General features: G+C 38.3%; 1 protein-coding gene across 1 annotated transcript; it reads left to right on the top strand.

Moving 5' to 3' along the window:
* Positions 1–386: 386 nt before the first annotated feature.
* Positions 387–21992, top strand: LOC129717230 (allantoinase). The gene is made up of 3 exons (XM_055667088.1): positions 387–639; positions 20255–20668; positions 20734–21992. Exons 1-3 carry the CDS (start codon positions 478–480, stop codon positions 21583–21585), a joined length of 1428 nt encoding a protein of 475 aa, XP_055523063.1. The 5' UTR covers positions 387–477; the 3' UTR covers positions 21586–21992.
* The last annotated feature ends 615 nt before the right edge of the window (positions 21993–22607 follow it).

The raw sequence follows: 22607 nt of genomic DNA, 5'->3' as shown, positions 1-22607 counted from the left end.
TTTTAAAACAAATTTACTTCCACATTTCTCAATCAGGATCACGCAGAGTGATGACATCAATGCCACCACTGGGAAAGTTCCCGAATTTTGCAACAGATAAAGAAGCGAGTGATAAAGAGTCGACCGTGGAGGCACTAGAAAGTTATGCAGGCGATTGCGCGCCCTCAACGGTGGGCTGTGCTGTGTGCTCGCAACTGCGAGAGTTGTTTTGATTGTCCTCTACTGAGCCAACTGATGGTGATAGCACACACCAATGTACTATCAAAAGTACTAGCTTGAGATTGTTGCTATTATTTTTTTTCGTGTGTGCTCACGTATTTCCTGCGGGATCCCTAGCGCATTATTTAAAGAGTGCTCCCGGTCGTTCGGAATCCTTAGTTAACTCTCTACCGCGTAACGGAGCAGTACGGAAACTATTTCTTACTCGGCATTTTTAATAAGTTTGTGAATATAAAAGTTGAATTATTATTGTGAAGTATGGACTCGCTGTTTGTTAGTAATCGCATTTTTCTCAACTCGAAGCGCTATCCGGACTTGTTCGCCGGAGGCATCTTGGTGTCTAGCGTAGATGGAAAAGTGGCCCGAATTTTCACTCAGCCCAACGATGTACTGGCCTATCTGGTTAATCACGATGCTGAGGTATGATAGATCGGGGTAACTCAGATTGATACTGTAGGCTATTACGACTATAATTTTCGTAATAGCGTAATTGAGCCTGAATGAGTGAAACGCATCATATGTTATTTTTACACTTAAGGTCAATCTTAGTTGAAAATGAACTAGGATTGTTTTTGCGATTTTCGAAGTTTTCAAAAAGTTTCCTGTTATTAATTTGAAGTGTTTTTTAATGAGTGTACTGCGTAAGTTTTTCAAGTAGAAAACAGTTTCTGTTCCAAGTCATATTCTGGGCTGAAAAAAAATTCACCTAATTGTAATCTTATTGTATAATCCTGAATGATGATAAGTCGGTCATTACTTTCGCGCAAATTAAAAATTCAAGTGATAAATTGTTCGTTTGTCAGTTTATTTGTTTAAAATATGGTTAGTGAAAATTAATGATGTTTTATTTACCTAATTATAACTCGGATGCTACCAGATAAAGTTGTCAACCTCTGCAGTGGTTAACTTATATTCGAAAAACTAAGAAAAAAAAAATCTTTTCAAACTCGCATTCAGGTTTGGTGTTTGAGTACTTCCAGAATCGAAAAAAATATATGATATTAGTGTGAGAGTCTATGTTTAAAGTGTGACAATAGACAACTAATAATGAACATATAAATATTTCATGCGTTGCTATAATTTGATACATATTATTAATTTTTTTATTGAAGTTTATAATTCGAGCCGAAAATATTGTCTTGAACTATCTTAGTTCTTAATATGTTCTAAATTTCTTAAAAATTGAATTTGATTATTGTCTAAATTCAAAATCGAATTTAATACCTTAAAAATTTGTTAAATATATAAAAAAAAATAAATCAAAGTTTTTTAGTGCTTGTTTTGGTTGCATCAAGCAAAAAAAAAGTTAAGTGATGGGAACGTTGGAGATGAGTTTGGTGTTGTTAAAATTTAATTTGTTTGCATTTTGGTTATTCTGAGCAGAGCTGTGAATTTTCACTGTCAGCAACAGAATATCAGTTGAAATTGAAAGCTGTGAATGTCGATGTCAGCACAAACGAGCTGGAAATGAAATTACTTTCAGGTTCAATCGGTTGACAGTGGTAATACTGACTACTGCGATTTCGCACGCGCGGTGTTGTTATAGCGATGTTTATGTGTTTGAGAATGTAGATGCTCATTTACTTCATCGGCTTTATGCTTTGGATTGGCTCAGATATAATATATATTCAACTATTTCTAGACAATATCATTTTTTCACTGACAGGATTTTCAATGAGAATTGACACGGGTGGCACTCAATATTAGTCTCAATCTGAGAGAATGAAATTGCTGTTGTGTGACATTCATTTTGCAGTTTCGAAATTTCGCAGCTGAGTAATGTTTGCTTCATAATTTTGACTCTGTAGAGTAGTAAAAAAACTAATATCACTAATATCGGACTAATATCACCGAACAGATATGCAACTTAGAACAAAACGCTTTAACAAATCGGTGCCCAGGCTTTCGCATACTCTTTTCTACATTGATTTTACAGTGCACACTGGGCCAGGAATGGAATCTAGCGGAACGAAATTATTAGCGCTCTCAGGGTTTGATCAATCGGTTTCCGATCTCCTACAAAGTTTCTTGGCATAGTTAGGGCTTCATTTTGGATGTTTGAATTAGTTCACAATTTAGCCGCGAAGGTGGCATTGCGATGCCAACTTCTTTCCCTTATACGCTAGAGCTTTGCGGTTTTCGACAAAGTTGTAGATCTCTAAATTCTATGAAACTTTACAGAATATACAAAATTTCTAACTCTTCAATTTTCAGAGATCTACGAGTTTTTATAAAGTTTGTCTGAATTTCACGTTTTATTGTGATAATTTTATGAGTTCACTCAAATTAATTTCTTACAATTTTTTTCTCGATACAATTTTTTCTCGTAGTATGCTGATTCAGAAAATTGCATATTCTTTGGTGGTTTTAATATTTCGAATCACAAAACTATTACAAAATCGTGAAACTCAAACAAATTCATCAAAAATTCGTAAATTTTCGAGAATTTTTAAGCGACAGAAATTTTGTTTATTCTACGAAGTTACATAAAATTTTGTGATCTAAAACTTTGTCGAAAACTGCAGAGCTCTAGCGTGTAAGAATAAAAAGTTGGTGTCGAAGCGCCATCTCTGCGGCCAAATCGCGAACAAAACTGAGCGTCAAGTTGAAATTCTTATTACAATGAGAAACTTTGCTGAAGACTGCACATAGGTTGGATAGAGTATCAAAGTACTGAATCGTGTATTCCATGCAATAAATACATAGCGATTGTATTTTTATATGAAACCTATGATTATATTCAAACTGAAATATCACAAAAACACAAAAAACACATCTTTCAAAATTTCAGTAAATGAAGATTTTTTGATGGACAATTTTTAGAAAAAATCATGGTTTGTTAATACTTGCTAACCTATGAGATATCTAAGTCACAAAATAACGTATTTTTTCTAAATTTTGTGTAATATTTTTACTTAAGTACTTCAAAAACTCCTGTATTAGGATGAAAACGACGTTATTATTCAATTTCTATCGAGAAAAATAATGTAAGAAATGAATTCGAGTGAACTCATAAAATTATCACAATAAAACGTGAAGTTCAGACAAATTTTATAAAAACTCGTAGATCTCTGAAACTTGCAGAGTTAGAAATTTTGTATATTCTGTAAAGTTTCACAAAATTCAAAGATCTACAACTTTGTCGAAAACTGTAAAGCTGTAGCGTGTAAGGGAAAGAAGTTAGCATCGCAACGCCACCTTCGCGGCTCAATTGTGAACTAATTCAAACATCCAAAATCAAGCCCTAACTATGCCAAGAAACTTTGTAGAAGATCGGAAACCGATTGGCCAAACCCTGAGAGCGCTAATAATTCCGTTCCGCTAGATTCCATTCCTGGCCCAGTGTGCAGTGCGTTGTTCGAACAATAATTTTAACATGCAGCAGAAATCTATATTTCAATGCTCAAATGACCAGTTGAAAAGATAAACTTAATCTATCAAAATCAAGTTTATATAGGACCATTCAGGGGGATCTTTTAAAAGGAAATTCAGCAACAATTCACAATCAACAATGGAAATCATTAAAAAATATATGTACATTAAAAATATGTGTAAGTATGCGGGATTATTATGAAACGTCCCTCTCGTTATACCAGTAGCGGAGAGGACAGAGAATTCTTTGGTTTGTATGAGGACAAGAGAGACCGAAAAAATTCTTGGCCACAAGCAAGTATGAATGGTATAAGTGTAATGAAATTTTGAGTGTGAAATGCGTCCCCTCCACTGCTAGTTTTTTTTTTTGTTCACACAACATTTATTTGACACGGCACAATACAAATTAATGTTTTACGGAGCCAATTAAATCTAGTGCCTTATGGTCTAGAATATCTTATAATCTAAAGGCAAATTCTTGACCCTCGCTGCCGACTACGAGCTGAAACTAAATCTAATACTAAAACTAACATGGTTTTTTTTTTGTTTCGCTGTTAAATTGGCACCTTGATGCTCTTCAAGTAGCTATAAACATGTAGCATGTATGGCAAGTTTCGCTGAGCGAGAATATCACGAACTGGCACATAGGGCTGTATTCCTCGGGCCCTGAGGGTATCCAAAAGTAGAGATCTGGCGCCGCAGAATTCAGCACACACCCGAACCACGTGTTCAATGTCTTGATACCCCAATCCACAAACGCAATGATTACTGCTCGCCAGCCCAATACGCAAGAGATGTGCATCTAGCCCGTAGTGGTTGGACATAATCCGAGACATCATGCGAATGAAATCTCGTCCTACATCCAACCCCCGAAACCAAGGTTTGGTGGAAACCTTGGGGATGATGCTGTGTAGCCACCTCCCCAGTTCTCCCTTATCCCACGAGGCCTGCCAGTTGACAAGTGTACTCTGACGTGAAAGTTTTAAAAATTCATTGTAGGCAATTGGTCTGTTATAAATATCACCGTTTGTTGCGCCCACCTTAGCCAAAGTGTCCGCTTTCTCATTGCCCGGAATGGAACAATGAGAAGGGACCCACACTAAGGTAATCTGAGAAGATTTTTCGGATAAAGCACTCAGATGTTCCCGTATTTTCCCCAGGAAATACGGAGAGTGCCTTACATCCTTCATCGATCGGAGAGCCTCAATAGAACTGAGACTGTCCGTAAAGATGAAGTAATGGTCCGTGGGCATTTTTTCGATAATCCCTAAGGTATACTGAATTGCAGCCAATTCTGCGACGTAAACAGAAGCAGGATTATCGAGCTTGTAGGAGGCGGTAAAATTATTGTTGAAGATACCGAAGCCAGTGGACCCGTTGAGAAGTGATCCATCAGTATAAAACGCATTGTCGCAGTTGATGTTTTCATATTTGTTATAAAATATTTTAGGGATCTGCTGCACGCGTAAATGATCCGGGATTCCACGAGTTTCTTCCATCATGGATGTATCGAAAAACACAGTAGAAACAGAAGTATCTAATAAGTTGACACGATTGGAGGTGTATGAGGAAGGATTTATACTTTGAGACATGTGATTGTAATACACAGTCATGAAACGGGTTTGAGAATTAAGTTCAACTAGCCTATCGAAATTTTCAATTAACAAGGGGTTCAAAACCTCACATTTGATGAGAATACGAGTAGTCAGATCCCAAAAGCGGTCTTTTAATGGGAAAACGCCCGCCAAAACTTCCAAACTCATCGTATGGGTCGAATGCATGCAACCTAAGACAATACGCAAACAACGATACTGCAATCGTTCCAGCTTGATTAAATGGGTGTTTGCTGCGGAGCGGAAGCAGAAACACCCGTACTCAAGCACCGACAATATCGTTGTTTGGTAAAGCCTTATGAGGTCTACTGGGTGGGCGCCCCACCATCAAATACCGAACGTGACATCCCCAGGTGCCTTTCGAATCGAACCAGACACCAAGATATTTAGATACCAAAACCTGAGAAATCGTTTCACCCATTAACTGTAAGTGGAGCTGAGCAGGCTCGCGCTTCCTAGAAAAAACTACTATCTCAGTCTTCTCCGGAGAGAATTCGATACCTAGCTGTAAAGCCCAAGCAGACAAATTGTCCAAGGTATCTTGCAATGGTCCTTGCAAATCGGCAGCTTTGGCTCCTGTAACAGAGACCACGCTGTCGTCTGCAAGTTGTCTTATCGTGCATGAATTTGCCAGACATGCGTCAATGTCATTCACATAAAAATTGTAAAGAAGGGGGCTTAAGCATGAGCCCTGGGGAAGACCCATGTAGCTAATACGAAAAGTTGCCAAATCGCCATGCGTAAAATGCATATGCTTTTCGGACAACAAATTATGCAAAAAATTGTTCAAAATTGGTGAAAATCCTTGTCGGTGAAGTTTGACCGAAAGAATGTCAATAGAAACGGAATCAAAAGCCCCCTTAATGTCCAAGAACACAGATGCCATTTGTTCTTTGCGAGCATAGGCTAGCTGAATATCTGTAGAAAGCAACGCAAGACAGTCATTCGTTCCTTTGGCACGGCGGAAGCCAAATTGAGTATCTGATAGTAGACCGTTTGATTCGACCCAATGGTCTAAACGACGGAGTATCATTTTCTCCATCAATTTCCGGATACAGGATAGCATTGCAATCGGCCTATAAGAGTTGTGATCAGAAGCTGGTTTTCCCAGTTTTTGGATGGCGATCACCTTCATTTGCCTCCAATCCTGCGGTACAATGTTTTGCTCCAGGAACTTATTGAACAAGTTCAACAAGCGCCTCTTGGCATTGCCGGGTAGATTCTTCAACAAGTTGAATTTGATTCTATCTAACCCAGGCGCGTTATTGTTACAGGACAGGAGGGCGAACCGGCGCCAATATCCACGTTTCTTTGCTCGGACCAAGCTTTTGAACTTGGTCTCAAGCTCCAAATACCGCTTAAAGTCGTCGGGTTGACCTTTCACCCAAAAGAAGGCCTTGAACGCGTCGGATTTTTCCGTGTAGACATCGGAGCACTCTTTGTCCCACCACGGAGTGGGAGGCCGTTCTTTGATCGTCACGCCGGGATATTTCTTCGTTTGGGCTTGCAACGCGGCGTCGAGAATCAAGCCCGCGAGGAGGTTGTATTCTTCAAGTGGTGGGTGATGTTGAATCGACTCGACAGCTTCTGATATCATTTCCTCGTATAATTTCCAATCGATATTCCGTGTGAGGTCGTACGGAATATCAACTGATCGCGTGCGAGTTGAACCATTATCAATTGAAATTTGAATAGGCAAATGATCGCTACCGTGGGGATCAAGGACTACCTTCCATATGCAATCCAACCGTAGCGATGTTGAACATAAAGATAAATCTAAAGCACTGGGGCGCGCTGGAGGTTTCGGAACGCGTGTCATATCCCCGTTGTTTAATATTGTCATGTCGGAGTCGTCGCAGAGGTTATAGATCAAAGAGGAACGGTTATCATTAGAAGGGGAACCCCAAGCCACGCCGTGAGAGTTAAAATCTCCCAAAATCAAACGTGGCGAGGGAAGAAGTTCTATTAAATCAAAGAGCAGCCGTTGCCCAACCTGTGCTCTGGGAGGAATATATATATTGAGGCAATACAAAGCTCTTTACCTTGTATTGTCATTTGACATGCGACAGCTTCGACGCCTGGGACCGTAGGGAGGTTAATACGATAGAAGGAATAGCACTTCCTAATCCCTAGAAGTACTCCTCCGTAAGGGGTGTCTCGGTCGAGGCGAATTATATTAAAATCATGGGAGCTAAGATCTACATTTGAAGTGAGCCAAGTTTCACAGAGGGAAAACGCATCGCGTTTATGCTTATTAATCAAAACTTTAAATGAATCAATTTTGGGGATGATACTTCTACAATTCCACTGTAAAATAGAGATAGAATCCTTCATCTCAGCCGATGAATTAGCCATCGAAGGATACGATCGCTGCAAGGAGGGGCCATTTAGCAGTCAACTGCTTCAAAAACGTTTTAACTGTTGGTAGAAATGCCAGCAGAAGACTTTTAAGAGGATCAGTTATGTTGAAATTTTCAAAAATCCAGTCCACAATATCTGAAAACTTCAGCAGTCCAGATTCTGGCTGAATCATGGACGAAAAAGAAGGAACAGTTGGGTTTTTGATGTTCCTGGAAGTGCCGGAAACTCCTTACTTGAATTCAGTTTTGCCAATCCCGGAGGAGTTTGCTTCGGATTTTCTACAGCACTTTTTTGTTTTTTAGTATCAGTCACTTCAGATGGAGACCTTCTCTGTCCTTTCCTAGGAAGCCTAGGAGAAGAAAGGTTTTTCCTCTTCCTAGATTTCCCGGGTTCAACAAAAGAAGATTCCCCAACTGAATCGTCAGAATCAGACTCATCGGATGGCAAGACCTTGAAGAGATTCGGGGAAACCAGTTTGGTGGCAGCGGCCTCTTTGAGCATTTCTGCGAAAGTGCGCTTAGAGCGCTCTTTCAGAGACCGCTTGATCTTGTCTTGGCGCTGTTTGTACGCGGGACATGCAGAAAGCTCATGCGGAATCTGCCCACAATAAAGGCACTTTTCAGCACCCTTATTACAGGCGTCATCCGCATGTTGCTCTCCGCACTTGCCACAACGTGCTTTATTGCCACAGTGGGAGGCCGTATGGCCCAACTGTTTGCACTTGAGGCAATTCATTACCCGCGGTACAAACAAGCGCACGGGCAGACGCACCTTGTCCACGAGCACATAGCTCGGCAGAGCAGACCCGGCGAAAGTCACGCGAAAAGAGTCTGAAGGGGTGTAAGTTTTTACACCCTTGTCGAGCGATACTGAATGTAATTGCTTACATTCAAGTATCTTGGCAGGTTCAAGGCTAGAATCCTTGAAAAGGCCTTTTCCAGCCTTCAACAGGTCCTCGACAGTCAGACTCGATTCGCTGACCACACCGTCAATCTCAACTACGCGAGCTGGAATGTACACGTGGTACTCCCGCGTGAAGAGCTCACAAGCAGCAATCTCGTTTGCTTGCTTGAGGTCGGACACCAAAACACGCAGCTTATTCGGGCGTACTTTGGTAATTTCAGTCACGGCTGTAAACCGTGCCAGATCTTTACATATTTGCATTGTGTTCAATGCTTTCACTTTCGGCCGGAAAAATACAGCCCCAATACCAACTTTGCCCTCCGGATACTGCTTAAGCCGATGGGTTGCTTCCTGCGGGGTTCCATTCTTAACCCTTGGAACTTTGTATCTGGGAGGGCTAGGCGGTAGAACGAGCGGGTTTTCATCCCCGCGTTCGTCGTCCATGTTGGACGCGTAAGCCATCACACGCAAAATGCCAATCAACAAATAATATTGTAGAAAAAAAACCAAGAATAATGCGTTTCCTGTGAAAATGCTATTTTATGAATGCTTCACCGCAACGAACAAAAAATAGGTGACGCATTAACTGTTACCGAGTCTTGTGCCTTTAAAAATTCGAAGTGGTAGCTCGAAATCGGCCGCTTGTGGATTCAATACCGGTTCCGTTATTCAAAAGCTGTTTCAAGCTAGGTAATTAACAATGCAAAAATTATTTCAAAATTGTCAATAAACTCACTGAACGCCACCAATATCTTGGAAAACTTCCGAGTGGAATATTAGGGGAAGCTACTAAAAGTGCGTACAGTACAGTGTGTTTACTATTCAATACTAGTTTGGCTGATAAGTGTCATCCCCTAAAATGCTCTGTTAAACTAATGCTGCGATTGACATCCACTACGTGACTTCGCTTTGTTGTTGTTGTTGTCACTCTAACCAAGTGACGCTGCGTGGCGTTGTATTTTTTCAAACATTTTACGGGTAATCGCTTTCGTCGATGTTGATCCGATGATACAGCCGAATTCCGTAAAGTGCGTTAAAACTTGTTGAATTCGGAATAGTCATCGAGCTTAACCAAGTTTGAAAGGTGAATAAACCCAAGAAAAAGGAAAGTGTGTAGAATGCGTTTCGACTCGAGTTTTTTATCGTTCTTGAGGTTCATAATATTTATTGTCAGTATCAACAACGACAGTGTGTTTAGTGAAGTTTTTTTTTAGTTTAGAAAGACTCTCTCCGAATTTATTTTTTTTTTCCAATTCAACAATGCTGTGAGTGGAAAGCGACGAAGGGTGTTTGTCAACTGGCTGAGAGTTCAGAAATCATCAAAAAATGAGAGTTAAACTCTCATTGCTCAGTGCAATTGGATTAAACTGTATTGCATATGAAAGATTGATCTGTTTTCTACTTGTTCTATTCGTACGAGAATGGTCAAATACCACTCAATATCGGTACAGTGCTGTTTCGATTTTATCACGGTCAAATAAAATTTTACCTTGAATTTGGCGAGATGATAACAATCGTTTTTTTTTTTCTGTTGAATACCATTAAAATTCAGAATAATTTGAGTAAAAGAATGCACTAGTTCAAAGGAATATAATTTCAAGATACAAACGCATAACAAAAACAAGTTAGTTTATAATATTTTTCCTCATAGCATTTTCGCGAACTTTCGAATATATACAATTTCAATTTAATTGCCCATTTTGATGCATAGATAAGACTTTAAGAGGGTCTAACCCTTTTTTTGTGAAACTGTGGAAACTCTAGATTTGATTATTTTTAAATTGACGTTTTATGATCTGTCAGACAATTTGAATTTTTAGTAGATCTCTTGTCTCGAATATTCGAATAATACGTAACTTCTGCATCGGGATGATGACCAGAGGCCAAAAATCAATTTCAGAGGTTATTTTAAAATCTAAGATGATCACTCCCAACTTCTTGAAAACAACCTTTAATGATCAAATACTACCTCTCGAAAATTCTCGAATCTGAATAATACCCAGAGAATGGAAATTGAACCCAGACTCCATTCTACAAATTTAAGATAGCGACCTGTGGACTTTGAGAAACCGGTTGAAAATGCAGAATACTCCCTAATATAGGGGAACCGCTTCTAAATGCATCTTAACTCCCATATTCTTCTAATTGCTATTATTTATCGAATCAACCGTCAAATTTTACTACTTTTTTTAAGTAAAAGTAATTTTAATTTTACCTCTAGATTCAGTGGTCGGAAGTTTTGTTTTGAAGAAAACTGGAATTTTGACGGTTAGTTCGACAAATAAGAGCGATGAGATGAATATAGGAGCGGTTCTCCTAGTTACTTCCGGACCCGGGATAATACGTAGTCAACAAGGAATCAACTCCAGACGTCATTTTAAAAATCAATATGGTGGCTTTCTTTTTTTCGAAAAAACAGCTTAAAATGGCCTCTAATATTGCAATGATGATGCCCACAGGCCTGAAAACAACTACAGCTAAAGTTAAGACTTTCGATGGTAATTTACGGTTTCTGGAAAGACCCTAAATGTCCAAACATCAAATATAAACATTTTCGGACCCTCAATGATGCCCAGAAACCAGAAATCGACGCCATTTTGAAATCCTCTTCCGATTTCTGGAAATGACCTAAAATATAATTATCACGAGGCAGGATGATGGCCAGAGGTAGTAAATCGATCCCAGACGGCATTTTAATGTTCAAGATGGTTAGATGAGCATTGGCAAATATATGCAACTAGCTGCCCCGGCAAACTCCGTCCCGCCCATTTTTTTTAATGATTTCAAACATTCTAAATTGTTCCACATACATCCAAGGATTTACCTTGCGATTTGTTTACAGTCTGCAAATGCCATAGGACCATAGGACACGTTCAAACTCAAAAGACAAATCGTTTGAAATGATTGTTTTTTTTTTTGGGATGATCCTTGCTCTTTAGCTTTTGTACATCACCTCGATTCCCTCGGGAATACCCACATTGGATGATATTCGGTAATCTTCAGCTGATTTTGAGAAAAGGAAGTCGTCAACTTGGATTTCAAAATGGCGTGTGGACTGTGGAGTCAATTTCTGACATTAAATCTGATGCCGGAAATACCCATATTGGATGGTATTCAGTCATTTTGGCTGTTTTCCAGAAACCAGAAGTCACCATCTTAGCGTTCAAAATGATGTCCACGGTCGGTTCTTGGCTTCTATGCATTGTAACGATTACGGAAATATCTATATTGGTGTTTGGCTGGTTTCCAGAAACCGGAAGCTGTCATCTTAGATTTAAAAACGGCACATGGAGTTACATTATGGCCCATGAGCGTCAGTCTGGTTCCGAAAATACTCACATTGGGTGGTATTCGGGCATTTTCTGCTTTTTTAAAGGTGGGATTTGTTAGTGGCTTCAGTATTTATGATAAATATTGATAAGTAATGAGTTTGTGTGTCCAATCACAAATGGTGACTTCTCAACACTGTTAGAAATTTGTAATTTTAATTGTTGGGATTTGTTTGCTTTTGCAATTAGGACTTATCGTTCGTAGGGATTTAAACCTACTTGTCAAAAAAGGGGAAGTAAACTCACAACTAACTCAATCGCTAACTTATTGGCTATAAAGAGAGCTTATCGTAGCAATTGAGGATTGCAACGATTTTTGTCGAAAATAGGTAATAGTTTTATTTGACATAGCTCCTAATGGTTCAACACCAGTATGTTTATGTAATTCGAGTGTACCAAATCAAAGAGGACGCTTCGAAATCATTTTCAGAATTTTATTCTAAATCCTTTGGAGCGTTTTCTTCCTTGTTGAACAGCAACTTGACCAGATCGGTACAGCATACAGCATTGCTGGTGCTCTTTGAAAATAAGTTTTTTATCGTAAACTAGTCCCAAGTACTTATCCTTGTCAGACCAACTTAAAATAACCCCATTCATCTTGACAACGTGATTATCGTTTGGCTTGAGGAAAGAATCCCTAGTCTTATGCGGAAAAATTATCATTTGAGTTTTAGAAGCATTGGGAGAGATTTTCCACTTTTGCAAGTAGGAAGAAAAAATATCTAAACTTTTCTGCAATCGACTGCATATGACACGAAGACTTTTTCCTTTTACGGACATGCTTGTGTCATCGCAGAACAATGACGATTACAGAAATACCCAGAAAAGTAGAAATTTTTGTTTGATTTGTATGGGATCCCTCCCTTCCAGAATAAAGAGGGATGTCAACTTCCATGGAAGTATTCATTTCCTCCAAAAACCTTTACATTCCAAATTTGGTTCCGTTTGTTCGATTAGTTCTCGTGTTGTACAGAAATTTGTGTTTCATTTGTGTTTCCCTTTCAGAAGAGGGAGGGTATACAACCACCATGGAAGTATTTTTTACTCCCAAAAATTTCCACTACTAAATCCAGATCAAAACACTGTCAATAGTTTCTCAAAGTGACAAATAGGAGCGCTGCTGGTAACTAAAAGAAGCGGCCGAATGATAACCTAAACTATAAAAATATTTGGATCAACAAACAACAGGTTGAATTCTTCGATTATGTTTGTGCTTGAGATTGAATTCAAGATGGAGACTTCTGATGGAACAATCAAGTCTAAGTCTATGAATGATTTTTAACTTTATAATGACGTCTCTCTGTTCAACGGATAGTTATGGATTTCGACTCGCGTGAGCTAATCAAGAACCAAAATTGGTTTCTAACATCATTTTGAACTCTCTAATAAACATTCCAATGAAATGTCCACAATCCTACTATAAACTTTTCCGGTGTAATAGGCAAATAAAGGACAACAACGGTTTTCGTAAAAGTTCTAAAATCCGAGATGGTGATTACACGCTTTTGATTACGGCTTTTGATTCAAGAAAATGCTCGTTAACCTTTGCAATTGTGGCGATATGAGAGAAACGAGGTAAATCTAAAAATTGGTAGCTGAAACCATTTTTGATAAAAGAAATCTTATTGGAGTTCGAAAAACATTTAGTTGACGATTGAGTAATTTGAGGAATGGTATATAACTACTCATTTAATTTTTAAGGCGTTACCTGGAGAAACGTTAAAAAATCAATGGGCCATGGGCTCTTTCGAATTAGAATAAACTACAGCAAAGGTAAAAAACTCATGTCTTCCGATTCAATGAAAAGTTTACTGTATCTTTGATATACCAATTTTCTTCAGTTGGAATTTGTAATCGGAACACGGTGCTCCCACAGACCGTTATTATAAAATAAAATGCACCAAAAAATCTGAGTACACCATTCGCTTCGTTAAGACGTCCAGAATCTCTGGTCAAAATTTCAAAATCATCGTACGGTACATTTTTGAGTAATGCCCTTTTGAAGGTCGTAAAGTACAAAAAAGTGATATAAAAACGACGAAATACTTATTGTAAAGCACGTTTTCAACCACCATTCCATGAATTAACTCCAAAATAGTTTCTACACATTCCATGGGTTATAATTCAAGACATGAACAATTGGTGAAAAGATTTATTTGAAAATCCCACAGTGCACAGTGGTCTAAATTCTAAAAATCGTGGTCACCTAGATTTGACTGTGAAAAATTGATTTTATGTACTCAATGTCTTCAGCAAAATTGTTTCATAGAACAAGGCCTTACTTTTGGCGTTTTTAGTTTTTCGATCAATCCACCTAACAGTTAGATAAAAAAAAATATTTCTTCTAATTTTCAATTTACCAGATAGCTTCCTTCAGCAAAGTTGTGGAAAATTTTAAAAGATAAACAATTGCTGAATACTACGATGTCCCATCTGTACGTTGGACACTACGAAATAGAGTTTTTTGTAGAACACTTCTCGTTAAAATCAGTTTTTTGTCTATAACTTTTTCTATTATTGTCAAAACAATAAATTTTATAAAGTCTTGAGAGAATCTTAGTAGAATGAATGAAATCTTAAAACATTTTGCATTGTTTTGACCATTACAGACAAAATTATAGACAAAAAACTGATAGACAAATACAGATAGGATATCACAGTATTCAGCAATTGTTTTTCTTTTGAAATTTTCCACAACTTTGCTGAAGGAAGCTATCTGGTATATTGAAAATTAGAAAACATATTCCTTTTATCTAACAGTTAGGTGGATGGATCGAAAAACTAAAAACGCCAAAAGTAAGGCCTTGTTCTATGAAACAATTTTGCTGAAGACATTGAGTACATAAAATCAAATTTTCACAGTCAAATCTAGATGATCACGATTTTTGAGTTTAGACCACTGTGCACTGTGGGATTTTCAAATGAATCTTTTCACCAATTATTAATGTCTTGAAATATAACCCTTTGAATGTATAGAAACTAATTTCGAAGTTATTTCATAAATGGTGGTTAAATACGTGCTTTATAATAAGTATTTCGTCGTTTTTATATCACTTTTCGTACTTAACGACCTTCCAAAGGGCATTACTCAAAAATGTATCGTACGATGGTTTTGAAACTTTGACCAGAGATTGTGGACGTCATAACGAATCAAATGGTGTACTCAGATTCTTTGGTGCATTTAATTTTATAATAACGGTCTGTGGGAGCACCGTGGGAAGATATAAATTGACATATAGCATCATTCTGAAATCCAAAATGGCCGCTTGTGGTTCAATTGAATGTAGAAAATACTTCGAATAATATTTGAAGTAAATAATGGAAGTATGACACCATTTCGAATACGAAAAAAAAAGTTAAATTGGTAGCAATAAAAAACATTAGATGGCGTCGTCCACCTCTCTAAAACATTCAAAAATATCCCAGTTACTGAGATTTTTGCATTCTATGACAGAAAACAGAACAGGGCTAGATTTATTCTTTTGGCAATGAAAATACCTTTTGCCTTTCTCTCAGAAAGGTATAGCAATCACTGAAAAAACCAAAGGTATAAAAGTGCTCCAAAGGGTCGAATCTCGTATATCAATCGACTTAGTTCGACGAGCTGAGCATTTTCTGTATGTGTGTGTGTGTGTGTGTGTGTGTGTGTGTGTATGTGTGTGTGTGTATGTATGTAACGGTCACCCAATCTCACTCGATTCTCTCAGAGATGGCTGGACCGATTTTCATGAAACTAATTGCAAATGAAAGGTCTAGTTGCCCCATAAAACCCTTTTGAAATTCATTGCAATTGGATTTTTAGTTTTGAGGTTATGTATCAAAATGTGAAAATCACAAAACTTCATTATCTCAGAAACTACAAAACCGATTTGAACAAAACTGGTATCAAAAGAACGGGCTTGTTTTTTGAACCATTTGTAAAATAATCTTATAATGATTGGACATGTAGTTTAAAAGTTATGCAAAGAAATGTGTTTCAAACACTGTTTAAACTCACTCACTTTTCTCAGAGATGGCTGGACCGATTTTCACAAAATTAGTGTCATATGAAAGGTCTTATTGCCCCATAAGACCCTATTGAATTTTATTGTTATTGGACTTAAACTTTGTCCGTTATGTATAATAATGTGAAATCAGGCTATGACAAGAAACATGTTTCTAAGACTGTTTGAACTCACCCACTTTTCTCAGAGATGGATGGACCGATTTTCATAAAATAAGTTGCAATAGAAAGGTCCAGTTGCCTGATAAAACCCTATTGAATTTTATTATAATCGGACTGTAACTTTGTCTGTTATGTATCAAAACGTAAAAGTTATGAAACTCCATTATCTCAGAAACTACACAACCGATTTGCACAAAATAGGTATCAAATGAACAGCCCTTTAAAACCCCTGAAAACCTTTAAAACCCCTAAAAACTCCTTTAAAACCTCTAAATAACGAATTTTATGATGATTGAACATGTAGTTCGAAGGTTATGAGAAGAAACGTGTTCAGAAAACTTCATCAAATTCACTCGTTTTGCCAAAGATGGCATCACTGATTTAAACAATCTTAGTTTAAAATTGAAGGTTTAGTTGCACTATTGGTACCCATTTGATTTGATTATATCACTGGTTGACAATATTGAAAAAAAAATGCTGCTCTAAAGCTCATAATAATTGCCCTAGAAATAAAAAAAATTCACAGGAAAAGCTATAATTTTACATTTTTTCTTAGTTTGACCTTCGGGGCAACACTTGTGTTGACCAGTGTAATCGGACTTTTATTTTATCCATTATGTGTCAAATTGTAAAAATATTGAAAATCTCTTCTTTTAAAGATTACACGACTTATTTAAAGAAAACAGGTGTCGCAAATTCGGATTTCCAAAAAAAATATGAAGTTGATTCCTGGTCTCTGAGCATCATTCCGGGTACTGAAAAATTCACATTGGGTAATGTTTGTCCCTTTTAGACTGGTAGAAACCGGGAGCTACTGTCTAGAAATTTAAAATGGCGTCTGAAGACGATTTCTGGCCTCGGGGTATCATACCGCTTTCCCAAATCGTATTGGATGATATTTGTCACTTTAGGCTGTTAATCGGAAACTGTCGCCATCTTCGCCGTAGAAATACCCAGATTAGGCAGTTCGGCAATTTTATGATGGACTTTATGATTTTATGATTATCAGGCAACCAGAAGTGGTCATCTGGATTGAAAACTGGTTTTTAGGTCGGATTCTGACCACTGGGTGTAATCCAGGTTTCAAGAACCCATATTGATTGGTATTTGGCCATTCATTGAATGCCTCTCAGAAACGATCAGTAATATCAACTGCGTTAAAGAATTTTAATTTCACTGATAAGATCATTCAAATTAATGATAAGGAACAACATTTAATTATGCATTATTTGAAATCTACTGACTAACGTTGACTTAAAGAATCTGAATATTTATAGGCAGTATATGCGTACAAATCGATTATACCATAGTTAAAAACAACATCGCATCATATAGTTGAAAGAATTTAATGTTATTTGCGTTATTGTTATTTGTGTTAATTTATATTCATATCGTCGGTTTCGTGCAACACTGTCACAACTCAAAAAACATATTTTCGAGAAAAACGCGTTTGAAAATTTGCGTCGAAAATGTATTTTTCGAATTTCAAGAAAACTTTGAAGTTTAAGATTACCAATCCTTATTTAACAGCTTTGGGTCTATTATGCACATATTACGTGCTCACGTTGTCTAAACTAAAACCTTATTTTTACTAACTTTATGGAAAAATTTCGATTTGTGCAGCAAAAGTGCCTACTCATAGCTCTAAAACCTTTTGTGATTTTCGAAATGGGATTTCGTGTGATGAAACTTAACAGTATTTGGCATCGTTTGCCATCAAAAACTCAAAAATGCAAAATTTTGAGTTGTGCCAGTGTTGCACAAAGCCGATGATATGTTGAATTTTAAATGTTCGGTATAGTTGTGCTGTTGGCTACCAAAAATTTGTTGTTTAGAATGAATAACAAATCCAGCAGAAATTATCGAGGTGTATTTTTTGAGTGTTGGAGTAAATCTTTTTAAAAAAAATAAGAGGTTCGAAGGAGAAAGGCTGGGTCTCACCGCTAGGTGGATTAATTTAGGTTTTTTATTTGATATACGCTATCAGCGGTGTAAACCAAATCTTGCTCGATTTAACTTGGAACGGAATAAAATTGATCAGTTTGCTGTTTGTGATAACTGAAATTCGCGTGAAAAAGTATTAGTCAAAAGATACTGATATTGCAACACTAAATAATGTTTACTTTTGGATTCATGAACCTGTCAAAATTCGCCCTGGAATGCCCGGGGATATTTTATATATTTTCGTAAAACATTTTTATCTTCGTCGAAACTCAATCTAACTCGATCGGACTGAGTAAAGTTTGATAAAAGCCTAAAAAACATTACTTTCAACAATGATTGGACTGTAACATTGATTTAGTACTGATGATTTACGAGGAAATTACAATAAATTCAAACACAGAGCTAATTCTGACGTTGTGCATCAGACTAAATTGAAAACTATCGAACGATAATCAAATGAGAGTAAATGTTGTAAATTTTATCTAGTGAGCCAAAATGAATAGATTTCAACCTGAAATAAAAGCACTTGGCTCCGGTGTTTGTCGAAATAGAAAACCTTCGTACCTAAAATATAACACTAACACGGGCACCGGTGTTTCGACAGTCGCCCTGCTTGCCGTCGAACTATCACCCCGTGTCTGTGCAAATGCGCCACCCTTGCGGCGCAGTTCGTTGCTTCGACCATGGCTGCTCTGTGATGAACGGTATTTTAGATAATCAGTGTTTTTCTTCCCGTCATTGAAATACTCGATATTGATCAAAATTCAGGAGTTTGAGGCCCGTTTTCTTCGACTGATTAAAATAGGTGACCTATGCTATCTATTAGTCCGACAAAAGATACTTGGGTCTACTCTCGTATTCTTAGTATAATTTACCGCAATTGGATTAGATACATTAGTGAATGTGTTGTATTGTTCCTCTCGCTAATATATCTATAAAAAATGTAATTCTATTGCTCCTTTCAAGCAATCAATTTTTATCTGATTGCTCGTAGTCCAAATTGGCTTAATGTTTTTTTTTTGTAGAAATAACCAACAGTAAACAGTAATTTGTCGTAATTGCAATGTTTATTTACACAAAAGTAACAGTACAATACGGTAAAGACAGCAGTCGTTAAGCAATTTGAGATTATGTAAGCATCGTTTCTGTGGTAGACTTTACACTGCGATTAAATAGCACGAAAATACTTTGAAATTACTCAACTGTTTGCTTTTGAATTAATTGCAGCGATAATGTATCTTTCGATTATCCGATTTGCTTGTCTAGCCGCCAGTTTTTTACTAATAGATAACTGTGCAAGTGAGCGAACACTTTTCTTCCTCTAAAATTTTGAGATTCGTCAAACTTGATTGCATAAGTCTATATTCACGAATCGAGCAAAGATAAGGAAGGTTCGGTGTGATCGAAACTCAATTATACACAACCAATTTTTCCCAGCCGAACAATATCTCCGCTTGACAACCTGCATTCAACACAGAACACAGACTGTGACCAGCCAACGCTCATAAATGTGTGTGAAAAATGCATTTATGACCCCAGGTCGTTGTATTACTTTCGGTTATCACCCACGTATTACGGATGTAAAACTTTATTACGTTGCAAAATTTATGGCTCCAAAATTTTCCGCTCTTAAAACTCTATTTGGCCGGAGATGATTCGCAGACAATCGTACCGGCGGACAATTTCTCCCGTCAGATAACGCCGCCTTGGATGGTTTCGCGAACCAAACATCTGTCTATTTTTACCCCGCGAACAGGCAGCGGAAGATCCGAACGCGTCACCTGCCTACACAAACGAGTGTTGTCTTCCGTTTTAATTGGTACCCATAAAGCGCTTGGCTGATAACACACGCGCCCCACGCGGCTGTAAATTATGAACTTGACTGATTAACTCTGTTCTGGTATTACGATTGTTATTTTGCTCTGCTTAAAAGAATTTAATTCTCAGAAAAACCCCTTATTGAGGAACTTCTGCAGTCTCCAATTTCACCTACATGGACGATCTCCAATTCAAAACGAGACCGGCGCCAACTTTACGACCTCAGCAAGATAACCTCTTGCCAGTCGACTGTCGCTTCCCAAATAATATGCAAATTTTAAATTATTATTGTTGTTACAATGCGCGGGCCCCTTTTTCTGTTGCTGATAAGCCGCGCTGGTTTTAATTGGCTGCGCTGGGATGGCTTGACCCCTCCCCCGGGGGGGCTCCAGCAAATTGACTCCAAACAACACCTCTGATAAGATTAAACTTACACGACTCCAAGCAGTGGTGTATGAGAATTACGCAATAGGACGCGCTTGCTACGCACTTCGCTTGCTGATTGCTCCGTTCCCTCTTCCACCTTACAGGTTCACGACTTCGGTGATCTGGTCCTGATGCCGGGACTAATCGATTCCCACGTGCACATCAATGAGCCCGGCCGGACCGAGTGGGAAGGATTTCATACGGCTACCAAAGCAGCCGCAGCCGGAGGTTTCACCACGATTTGCGATATGCCACTGAATTCGATTCCTCCGACGACGACGATGGCGAATCTGCGGACGAAGATCAACGCAGCCCGGGGTAAAATTTTCGTCGACGTCGCCTTCTGGGGAGGGGTAGTGCCTGGAAATGTTGACGAACTGCAGGAGATGATCTACGCCGGAGTGGTCGGGTTCAAATGCTTTCTCTGCCCTAGCGGAGTGGAGGAATTCCAGCATGTCGCAGAAGAGGACGTACATTTGGCGTTACAAAAAATGGAAGGGACTGGTTCTGTACTAGCCGTAAGCGTCATCATTTCTACTAGAATTAGTTCGTTAAAGATTACAGCTATTCGTTTGTTTTATAGTTCCACGCTGAGGTCGAGTGCAAATCCCATCAGCACAACAACAAAAAAAGTAATCCGAAAAAATATGAAACCTTCCTGCACACAAGGCCTGATGAGATGGAATCGGAAGCGATCGATCTGGTTGCCCGACTGTCGCAGCGATACGATGTTCCGTGTCACATAGTGCATCTATCGGCTGCCCGGGCTTTGCCTTCTATCCGAAATGCGCGAGACAACGGCGCTAGGCTGACGGTGGAAACCTGTCATCACTACCTCTCGATTGCCGCCGAGGACATCCCGGACGCTCACACCGAGTACAAGTGCTGTCCACCAATTCGGGGGAAGAGCAATCAGGAACAACTGTGGCAAGCTGTTTGCGACGGTGACATCAACATGGTCGTTTCGGATCATTCGCCTAGCACACCCGGGATGAAACTCCTTAATTCGGGTAAAAATCGAGGTGATTTTCTGAAGGCTTGGGGCGGAATCTCCTCCGTGCAGTTTGGGTTGCCTCTGTTCTGGACTAACTGTCAGCGATACGGACTGGGAATCCCAGATGTTGTGAAACTTCTCTGCACAGAACCAGCCAAAATGTGTGGTATCGACAGGGTGAAAGGCCGTCTAGAGGTTGGTTACGATTGCGATATCTGCGTGTGGGATCCGGAAGATTGGTTTACGGTAACACAGGACATTATCGAATTTCAAAACAAAGCTAATCCCTACATGGACCGCAAGCTGCGAGGTGTTGTCCACGCGAGCTTCATCCGTGGTTCACCGGTTTACAAGGCGACGCATAAATTCGGTGCTCCGAAAGGCAACATTCTGCTGAAAAAAGTCAGCCGGAGAGGGTCGAAGGTGGTGAAGTTTGAATAATTTCATGCATCATCACGGAAGAATCACAAAAGATATTCGACCAAGGTAAACTCGAAAATATACTTCAAAACTAAACAAACTTTGAAGCAAAAATAATATATCAGAGATTAAAATCCGCTGAATGATTTGAACAATCTCAGCAGAACTTGTAGTCAGTAAAACAGTTTATTTATAAGGTTACTTGTTGAGTTTTCACGATAACATTAACGCGCTTCAACATTTAGCTTATAGTTAGATTAGTGTTTCTAAGTATTGTAGCACCAATAGTCCTTGCGTATATTATGCAACTAATTCTAAACTTCAACCAAAACGTAATGTTAGGTTGAACAGATTAACTTGAGATAAGGTATACTTATTTTAAATATATATTGCTATTTTTTACAACATTTTATAAATATTCAATAAAAATAAAGCTTTAAGCTTATTCGCAGTTGAAAATCAGAAGACCTAAAAATTGAAGATAATCATAATCAATTTCCCAAAGAAAGAATTTTTGTGCTTTTTCTAGTATTACAGCAAGAATGGATCTCCTGGTTTTTTTCACAACAGTTTCTAGTTTCCGAACTGCTTCGTATTGTGTTCCACTTTGGTAAACAAATCTCCCTGGAAATTTTCTATCAGTTTTAAGTTCTGATTAAACGTAAGGGTGAATTGTACCAAACGCACCAGTCAAGCATTTACGCAATTTACAGCGCTTTTAATAATTTTTTAACGACATTGAACGCGTAGGATGATTGTAGGATCTATACAGGGAACCTATTTTAAACCGCCGGCGTATTGAGACGAATTACTCGAGGTGTGTAAGGTAAAATATAAATATGAGTATATCAATCTGTTTACTGTCTTTCTCTCTGTCTTGCCGTGTCAAATAAACCATATTAAATCTTTCTCTCTGTCAGCATTTGTTTTAAGAATGTAAAACTTTCACAATAATCACTGAAGTTCTCAATCGAGCGACACTATTTTAATCACCCTGCACCTATTTTAGGGATCCAGGTTGCAGGGGACTTACTTCAGCACCC

Source organism: Wyeomyia smithii, chromosome 1, assembly GCF_029784165.1.
Source record: "Wyeomyia smithii strain HCP4-BCI-WySm-NY-G18 chromosome 1, ASM2978416v1, whole genome shotgun sequence".
NCBI lineage: Eukaryota > Metazoa > Arthropoda > Insecta > Diptera > Culicidae > Wyeomyia > Wyeomyia smithii.
This window is presented reverse-complemented; position numbering and strand designations above follow the sequence as displayed.

Excerpts from the sequence above, each read along its gene's own strand:
- LOC129717230 (XM_055667088.1), top strand. The coding sequence starts at position 478 with ATGGACTCGCTGTTTGTTAGTAATCGCATTTTTCTCAACTCGAAGCGC. Across the intron at positions 640-20,254 it reads TGGTTAATCACGATGCTGAG|GTTCACGACTTCGGTGATCT; the intron begins GTATGATAGATC and ends TCCACCTTACAG. Across the intron at positions 20,669-20,733 it reads GGACTGGTTCTGTACTAGCC|TTCCACGCTGAGGTCGAGTG; the intron begins GTAAGCGTCATC and ends TTTGTTTTATAG.